Source organism: Aythya fuligula, chromosome 18 (assembly GCF_009819795.1).
Source record: "Aythya fuligula isolate bAytFul2 chromosome 18, bAytFul2.pri, whole genome shotgun sequence".
NCBI classification, from domain to species: Eukaryota; Metazoa; Chordata; class Aves; order Anseriformes; family Anatidae; genus Aythya; species Aythya fuligula.
In genome coordinates, this window is record NC_045576.1 from 6,605,779 (window position 1) to 6,615,160 (window position 9,382).

A 9,382-nucleotide genomic window follows, 5' to 3' on the forward strand; every position below is an offset into this window, starting at 1 on the left:
CCACAGTGTAATATTTTTGTGGTTAACAACATATAAAGAACTGACCTTGTGACAGTTCTTGCTGGCCAAACCAAAGAGCTTACATCAAGCTCTCAAATGTAATAATAGAAAATCAACCCCCAGTAAGGTCTCGGGGGGCACAGAGCGGTTTGAATTTTCAGAGAAGATGCTCTGTAGCTTGCAGCCTGCTTGTTTCAGCAGGAAATCCTTGGCTGTGGAGAAGGAGGGCATTTATACCACTTCCTGCTCTTCTGACTTGCAGATGATACATGATACCTCAAGCTTCTGTCATATCATCTATTGCCAGGTCTCAGCAGCTTCTCATAAGCAAATGCAACTGTGGGCTCTGGCTCTGTTTTCTCGACTGCAGAAAACAAGGCACAAGAGTCAAATAATAATGCAGATCCCAAGGTAAGTAATAGTAGGACACCACGAGCTGGACCAGACCCAGGCTGTCCTACCTCAAGGTCAAGCAGCGCATCAGCAGCAGAACTAGGATGAGAATCTAGATTTCACCAAGGAAAGCTCACAGCCTGTCTACTGTCTCAGGAGCCCAATCCTGCCAGGCACTCAGCTTCTCCTGGGCCCCTGGCAGGATCAAATTGCTAATGGCTGCATTCTTGTAGAGGCTGGAGGAACTCCAAGGGGCCCATGTGTATCACAACAGGAAATCTTACTTGTAGACCATCCAGACAAGCACAAAATTTGTCAGGGAATAAAAGGTCACAGTCTGAAATAAGAAAGCACAGGGATTTGGAAACCTGGACTCCTGGAAAACCATCCTTTCCCAATGAAAACTACATGTACCCCTGCTCAGGCATGCTCCAGTGCAGACTGCCCAGCAGTGTTACAGCAGAGTACAAACTGCATCACATGTTCCCTGCTGAACGTGCAGCACTCAGGATTACAGCCTGGGGAAAGCAGCTCTACCAAGTAAGTGCACTTCCTCTGCTTGCCCTCTGGGAGGAAAATTCAGCAACCGAATTCTAGGGGATTCAGAAGGAAGGACCGGAGGAGCAGGAGCAGGTGCTGCCCTTAAGCAGCCCCCTGCAGGTTCCTCTAGCAGCATCATAAAAGTAGAGGCAAAAGGGGATGTGCCATTGTGGGAGGCTTAGTTTAACAGCACCCCTTTCGTGCCTGTGCAAGGTCTGGGAGACAGCTCACTTCAGCAAGACATTCAGTATCACTGCTTCATCCCTCCACAGGCAGGAACAGAGCCTGCGCTTACCTCTGCAGACTGAGCAGAGGCTTTGCACAGCCCTCATCCCAGCAGAGTTTGCTGGGAAGGAGAGCTGCAAGCAGTCCAGGGCTGCACCAGGAATGCGGATCTGTTCACATTCACTCCCTCCCAGACAGGTGCACAGCGAGCTCCTGCCTCCAGCACCGGCAGATGCAGAACTACCACCTCAGCTCTGCAGGCTTTGCTGCTCAGCCTGGCAGGAGCTGATTCAAAGCACGCAGGACCACTTGGTGTCCTTCTAGGCTGGGTGAGCAGAGGAGAGACAGCACCAAGTTAACCCATCCCCGGGTGAAATCACAGCTCAGAGGGTGGAGAGAGGCTATCAGCCCTGCCAAACTTGCGTGGAAAAAAAAAAAAAAAAAAAAAAAAAAAAAAAAAAAAGAAAAAAGAAAAGAAAAAAAGAAAAACACGAAAAAAAAACTTCCTCCTCTGTTTGTAGGTCGGGGGCTGGAAGAGGGAACAGGTTCTTAAGAACGGGGGTGTTCCACATCTGTCACCCTCCGAGTAGCTGGGACTCTGGAAAAGCTCGCTGTCCCCAGGAAGCCCCTCAAGCCCAGACATCAGCCCCTCTCCTGCCTCTAGAGCCGCCTCTGCCCGCAGCCCGGTCCCTCTGCCCCCAGCCCTGCCCTGCCCGGCCAGCCGCAGCTGGCTAGCAGCCGGGTGCGGGCGGCCAAGGAGCCCGGCGGGGCAGTACCGGGGGGCTCCGGGCTGGGGCGAACAGGGGGAGAAGGGGACTGCGCCCCAGGACGGGGCCGGCCCGGCGGCTGCCGGAGCCCCCCCTCGCCTGCCGGGGCTGGGAGCGGCGGGAGGGCGGCGGGGACGGGGACGGAGCCGGCGCCTGGAGGGTCACCGGCCCCGTTCCTCCCCCCGGCCCGGGCTTTCTTTATAAATAGCGTGAGCCGATTAACCCGGCCCGGAGGAAAGGGGTGAAGGCAGCGAGCAAAGGAAACTTACATCCTCTGCGGCCATAGGTAGGACATCCTCGGAGTCGAGCACCTCGATTTCTTCCGCTTCTGAGCTGGCAGCCACGGCAGGGGAAGAGCTGGCGTGAGGCTCCGGCAGCCTGTCTCCCATGCTTGGAAACGGTCCCCCCGCAGCCCCCGCCCCCCCACCCGCCCCCCTTTACTCCCCAGATCCTTGAAGAAATTAAACCTAGCTGCCGCTTGGCAAACTTTCAAGCGCAGCCGAGCCTGCTGCCTTCATGACTCCCGCAGGCGGGAGGGGAGGAAATCCTCCATCCAGGGAACATCCAATTAGCGGGGGCAGCGCAGGCGGGCGGCATCCCGGCGACGGGCTCCGGCCGGGGCAGGTGACCCCTCCCCGGGGCGGCTCGGCCACCTCTCGCCTCCCCTCGCCTCCTCCCGCCCTGGGCACGGCCCCCGGGGCCACGGCCAGCCCCCCCCGGAGCGGCCCCGGGGGCTGGCAGCGGGAGGCCGGCCCCGCAGGGAGGCAGAGCTCGGGGGGAGCCCCCGGGAGCAGCCCCGCTCCTCTAGGGGGGCAGCCCCCCTTTTGGGCGGCTCTGTCCCCCCCTCTCCGAGCTCCCCTTCGGGTTCCCGGTGCCCTGGGTCGGGCTGAGCGAGCGCAGGCAGGTGGCGGGTTGGGGAGCCAACTTCTCCATCCCGGCGAGTCGCAGTGCGGGGTCGCTGTGAGGTTTTAAGCCTTCCCCATCGTTATTCGTCCCTGCGCGTGGAGATGGGTATCTTAACCATCTGGAGCCGGGATTAGGAACTTGGGGAACGCCTCGGTTGAGGGCAGAAATCCAGCAGTTTTAGCTCCTTCCAATCAAGCGCGGAAATAGCCGGCTGGCAAGGGGGAAGGGCCGGCAGAGCCAGGCTGCTCCGCCCGGTGCCAGCGCCCTGCTCCGCTCTGCTCGGCGGCTGCCACAGCTGAGGGCAGCCCCGGGCAGAGGGGGCCGGCACCCCAGGCCAAGTTTTAGTGACACGAGAGCTCTCGCACCGGTGCAGAAACACCTTAGCCACGAGGACAGAGCAGAGCCGAGAGAGAATTCCCTCCTTTCCCTACAAATTTGTCTTAAAACAGAAACAAGAAAAGAAAAGGGAAAACCCCAGGAAAAGCTGTGGAATGGGAAGGGGACCTTCCAGCCAGCAGCAGCAGGGGGTTCAGCAGAGATCCTCTCTCACATCCACAGCTGTCACAAACTCCTTACACCATACTCCTTATCACTTTCGATCTGGATCAAATTTGTCCCACACAGTGATGGGAAACCTGTGCTCCTAGCTATGAGCTAAAGCAGCAGGACAACGTGGTGGTGAATAGCAAAGCATTCCTAACAGTAAAGACCCAGACAGGCTGTTGCCAGTGGGCCCTAGCTTCTTCAACACTAAAATATTCTTCTGCAGAGAAAGGAGAACAGTGCCCAGATCTCTGCAGGTGTCCCCGTGACCTACGCCTGCTGACAGCCACGCAGAGCAGCAGACATCCAGAGCACAGCAACCCACGGGGCCGGCACTAATTTAAGGTCAGGACCAAGGGCTACAGTATCTCACAGAGCTGAGCAAAGTCAACTAAAAGGAATGATCTCCTCTGTCACCTAATCTGATCCCTTGGCAAAACTAGCAGGAAAAATCAAACCTGCAAGTGATCTGTATTTTGGGAATAAATTAAGAGTTAAGATGATAATCTTATCCTGTATTACTGCCCAACTACTATCCAACTGCCTCATCCTGAACAACTGTTAATGTGCAAGGAGTGCGAAGGTAAAAAACTCCCCTCCATTTATGTTTCTGAGCCCAGCAGATCACAGCCTCAGCCAAGAGATTTTTTTTTCCCCCCCAAGAAATGTCCCTTCCAGTACTTTGAAGATTTTAGCTAAACATTTAAAGTGAGTGCAAGAAGTAAACCCAAGACCCTTGGACCTGAAGAGCAGAATTTTTCCACCTCTGGATTCAGATGGGAAAATTACAACAAAATAAAAACTGTTCAGAAGTCTCCAGTGAAACTGATGAACAGAGGGCTTCTCCCACCTCCATAATGGTTGGACTTAACGATCTTAGAGGTCTTTTCCAATCTAAATGATTCTGTGATTACCAAATTGTTGTCCTAAGTTAAATAGAGCAGACCTTCTTAAGGTTTAGAGTGATTCTTTCTGCACGGCATCCACTTCTTGTCTAGAGCCTGCCCAGCCTGCTCTTCCAAAATGAAAGAGCAGGCTACCAAATGCAGAACTTCTGAAAAGCAGTAACCCACCTTATTCATACAACACCACCCCTGCCAAAATATTGCAGGCCATGTACAGCTATTATAAAAACAATCTCTTTTTGATTAAAAACCTAAACCTCATCAAAACTTAAAACAGATGGATAAGCAAAAATATACTATGCCAACAAAAAGAAACAGCAATCATTAAAGATGTCTTTAGGGAGGAGGAAGGCGAGTTTTAGAAGTAAAGAGAGAATAAATGAGCTGAATTTCAGGGGTAACAGGTTCCACACAGTTGGGGACTGCCATTCCAAGAACTCTGGATTGACTCTGATTGCAGATGCTAGCAGGAAAATGCTAACGATGAAGTCTAACACAAATGCAATAAACATCAGGGAGAGACGCAAAAAAACCTTACCTTAATATCAAATCCCCATTAAACTGGAAAACTGCTGCAAAATTATAAGTTCATTTTTCTCCTCTAAGGAATGTTTTCACTAGTGGCAACGAAGGGTTTTTTTAGGGAAATATCTCTGTACATTGCACATATGAGCTAGTGCTGTGCTATAATTGTCACAGAAAGGAAATTAACAGTATTCTAATGAGGAGTTTTGTTACAGACAAATTATCATCTTCCAAGTCTGCGAGAGCCTCTTAATTTAGACTGTCACTTCTCCCCACTGCATACCCTAGTGATTCTACCTTGGAAAAACAGTAATTGCTAGAGACACTAGGGAGCTGTGGGCCACCACAGAACAGAGGCAGACAGAACACACAAGGGCTACAGAAGAAACTTAGAGAAGAAGCTTGAGATAACAACCCCCGATCCGTTTTCACATTCAGTTATGTAGGCAATCTTTTATATTCCTAATACTGCAAACAAAATGTAGAGATAGGTCCTTCCTGCATGGGAAGTGGCTAAAAAGGTCAGCTCATGAATATGCAATTTAAAAGCTCTCAAAGGGACCCAGCCAACATCTGTTAGCCAAGCCTTCTGAAGCAAATCAGAACAGTTTGTTCATAGGTCCTTTTTCCACCCAAAAAGTCCCAAAGGACTTTTAAAAACTGCACAGTTCTCACAGTTGAAACCAAATGGAGAAATCTACATAGCTTGATTACTGCATTGGAGCTCAGACAGGGATCCAGACCTGACAGGCTACTTCTGAAGCAAAATGCAGTGTTTTGGACAAGATGTCAAAAGCACTGCACCCTAGCACGGAGTTAGATAGTGCACGCAATTAGAACCGGACCAAGCCAGTCAGATTAACTCTTTTAGACCTGTGAAAATGGTGCAAGATCTTTTAAGATCTTTAAGAACCATAGACTATAGGAGTTGGGGTTACTGTGCCCAAAAGTTAACAAAGGGCTCTTTCAGTATCAGTGATGACGATATGAGCCTCATCTTTTAGAATTAATACGAATCAGACAATATGGGCTGCCTTTCAGCTCCTCCCTAATTCAAGAATGCTTTCTCTCCTGAAGACAAGAAACAGTGGGGAAAAATAAGGTCCAGTCTCACATCTGACTTCCAACCTATCTTGAAGGATTATCCACCTGGCCCTCCCCATTCTCCTTGTTATACTTATAGATCTTTCAACTCCAGCACTGAAAAATTCCCAGTGCAGACTCTAGTCTTTCTACCTGCTGCTCTGTTCCGCCCCAGTAGCTGTTATTGGTTGCAGCTGGTTCTAACTGTCTCTTTCACTATAGCTGAGGAAATAATTAAATCCACCATTAACCCTTTCTGGACAGTTGTTTTAAGAGGAAACTCTTCTATCAAGTCAGCCTACATGTTTAAAATGCGTCTTTGCTCCTTTTCAACTGTCACCTGATGGGAACACAGCACACATTGATGAATGCATCCCAAATCTAAAGAATTCTTTGAAATGGAGACCAATTAGTAATTCAAGGTTAATTTCCAACTTAAAATCAAGTCATGCTTACAATTAATCCCGAACTGACAGTCTTTCAGACAGGAGGTCAAAGCTGAGGGGTGAAGGATGTTTCTCCAAGGATGATTAAACAAGATCTTTGTCTTCCCAGTGACTTTGTAGCAAGGCCAGGCAATTCACACATCAGATTGAACATGAAGAGGAGATGGGAGTCTGGTTTGTAGAAAATAAATAAATAAATAAATAAATAATTGTTAGAAAACAGTGACAGGATCAGAGGAAAGAAAACAAATCACTGTGCAGAGATTGTGAGTGAATAGAGAATTAAACGGGCTGTTGCTCTTTCTCCCCACCAACCAGCACTCAAAAGCAAAAGTTAAACTTTTAAGACTTTCTTCTTTATGTACTCAACGAGTAGAATATTTTCCTCTCACATCAGTGACTACGACTATAATCCTCATGGGATCCTGGAGGTCTTGGCAAGTGAACTTCATAATTCTTACCTCCATGGCATAATTACACAAGTTTTCACAGAGAACACGAGCCACCCACACAAACAGAGCCACAATAGATTTAGATGGGCTCTCTTCCCAGCAACTTCCTCTCCCTAAACCAATGGAGAAGGCCAGGTTTTGTAACAGCACACAGCAAACTCTGGTCTTCACCTGCATGCTGACCCTTGTACCTTTCTTCCTCAGTGACAGAATTGCCCATCTTTTTTTTTTTTTTTTTTAACATAGCTAACAGAAGCTTTTCATGTAAAGTACCTATATTGTGCCTACCCCCACTACGGCATTTCACTCCCAGTTACTAATGAGATCTGTTCATTAACAGACTAGACCAGATTTCAGTTTGAAGTCCTCTCGCTGTTCACTGGTTCCATGTTCCTTCCATAATTGTCCTACAAGTTAACAGCTTTCCCTTTAATGCTTTTTAAGGTATTAACTTGTTCGTGATGACATGAAAATACAGTTCCAAAGCACTTTTCTTCCTCTAGAAAGTAAGGGTTTTCTGAACAGGAGAAATTTGTAGTAGCACAGGGGAATAGATTTTACTAAATACTTTTCAATATTATCATGTATTCTGCTATCAAGACCCTTATAAGGACGTTAGGAAATGGTTAAGATATTGCTATCCCAAACACGCATCTGTTCATTGTAGGCAAAAAATAAAAGGTCTTGAACAATTAGAGCTAAAAATGAACATAATTGCCTGAGTTCCTGAGCTTAAATAATATACATGGAAAATGGAATAAAATCCTTATAATTTGTGAAATATTCATGACGATTATTACTAAGGCTTTGAATGCAATTTCAAAAGTACATGAAGGCATCTGAAACTGAATCAGATTTAAGCTTCTGTGAGGCAAGGATCCTACATGGCACTCTCAAAAGCAGGATTTGGTCTACTAAGTTACTCAGGTGTCCTTAAAAATTGCCAAGCCACTCTACAGACTGCTGGCAGTATTCAGTTTTAAACAAATTGCCCTAAAAAGTCAAGTGAACCCCATTCACTTAATGAGTGCTCACCAGATCATGGTTTATCAATTTCACTTTCAGGCACTTAAGTAAAAAGAGAATACCTCAGACTCAACAGTAGTGTGATGGTAGCATTTGATGGTCTGAGCATCATTTACTGACTTAATCCAGGAGGGAAGAGAGACGAGAAGTTCGTGCACATCAATAAGAAATGAGATACACTTCACTTCTGCTGCAACAGCAGAGACCTTGTGAGCTTCAGGAAATGGCTGCAAGCGGAGGTATAAGGGGAATTCGCTGCCTGTGAGCAGAAACACGTTAGCGTTACTGAACACACGGGAGGCTCCAGAATCTGGAAATCAAAGAATCTGGTGGGGAGCTGCAGGGTATGTTGTATTTCACACTCTGTCTTTCACATCAAAGTACATCATGCTCACCACACACATCCAGGATGGCTGGAACAGAAGGCATCAGCTAGATGGGATGCAGCCACTGCCTTCTATGCAGACGAAGGTAGGTCCAGCGTGTGCTGCCTCCTCTTGTGCTTTCTAATGGGCCAGTAGAGCTTAGGGATATGGTTTAGTGGAGGGCTGTTAGCGTTAGGTTGGAGGTTGGACTCGATGACCTTGAGGTCTCTTCCAACCTAGGAAATTCTGTGAGAAGATCCAGAGATTCTCACAAGGTTCTCTAACCCTGACTCTGATTTGGGAACCACACGACATCTCTCAGCCTTGCAATTTCATGTCCTTGTTTTTCTATTCTCCTACTAGTGGCAAATAAAGTGCACCAGACAGGCGAAAAGACACAAAGGGCAAGAAAGTACAGGTCTGGGTCTTAGATACCAAGCACAACCCCTTTTCTCCTACTTTTGTATCCAGCTCTTAATTTTCATGTTCAAGCAACACTGCCTGTGCTACTGCTAAGAGAGCAATCAAGGTCCTCTGAAAAGAGAAACTCCCAAATTGCCCTTCAGTCTGAAGAACATCTCGTTATTAAGACTCTTCCTTTTCTCAGCTTCCCCCACCTGCTCCTGTAGCTTAATTTGGATTCAAATTCATTCCCATTCCTGCCTTAGAGTACTACTATTAATCGATATAATGAAGGCACAGAGATGGGATAAAACTCCAGTGCGTGACAGGAAGTAAGGGAGGAGAAAACACTTAACTTACTGCCTTGTACTGCTAGGCCAGTGACTAGCGTGGTCTGCATGGCTGTTGAGGAAGAGAGATGCTTCATTAGGGCTTTACAACACCTCGCCCCATCTGCAGCAATTTCAGATTGAGCAGAATGGATGATAAATCAGATCAACAGCAGGAACCCTGATAAATATTGCAAAGTTGCCAGCTGTTCCACAAAAACAGTATTTCCCCCCCACTAAGAGAAGGTTAGAGAAGCAGCTTACCATTTGTCCTAGCACAGGCTTGCAAGATCATAGTTTTCCCTGTGAGTTTGGTTAACACCTCAGAAATGTTGGTCAGGCCACGGGGCCTGGTCAGAGCAGTCAGTTCTCAGACCTTTGTGTGGCTGAACCACTGAGACAAGTGCCCGCAATAGCCCAGATGTGCCGAAACAGGGAGATTTACTTAAAAATATGGGATTTTAAAAATTACTTC

The 9,382-nt window shown here is 47.8% G+C and overlaps 1 protein-coding gene across 4 annotated transcripts in view; it reads right to left on the reverse strand.

Annotated features, from left to right (window-relative positions):
• Positions 1 to 2,314, reverse strand: part of RHBDL3 (rhomboid like 3) — a 64,155-nt gene extending 61,841 nt beyond the window's left edge. For 3 of the 4 annotated variants that reach the window (XM_032199570.1, XM_032199569.1, XM_032199568.1), the window contains exon 1: positions 2,195 to 2,281. In XM_032199570.1, coding sequence (XP_032055461.1) covers positions 2,195 to 2,209 — 15 coding nt within the window. In that variant the 5' untranslated portion in view covers positions 2,210 to 2,281. Of the gene's footprint in view, positions 1 to 2,194 lie in introns of all 4 variants that reach the window. The other variant, XM_032199567.1, reaches the window with a different exon arrangement.
• Between the last annotated feature and the right edge of the window lie 7,068 nt (positions 2,315 to 9,382).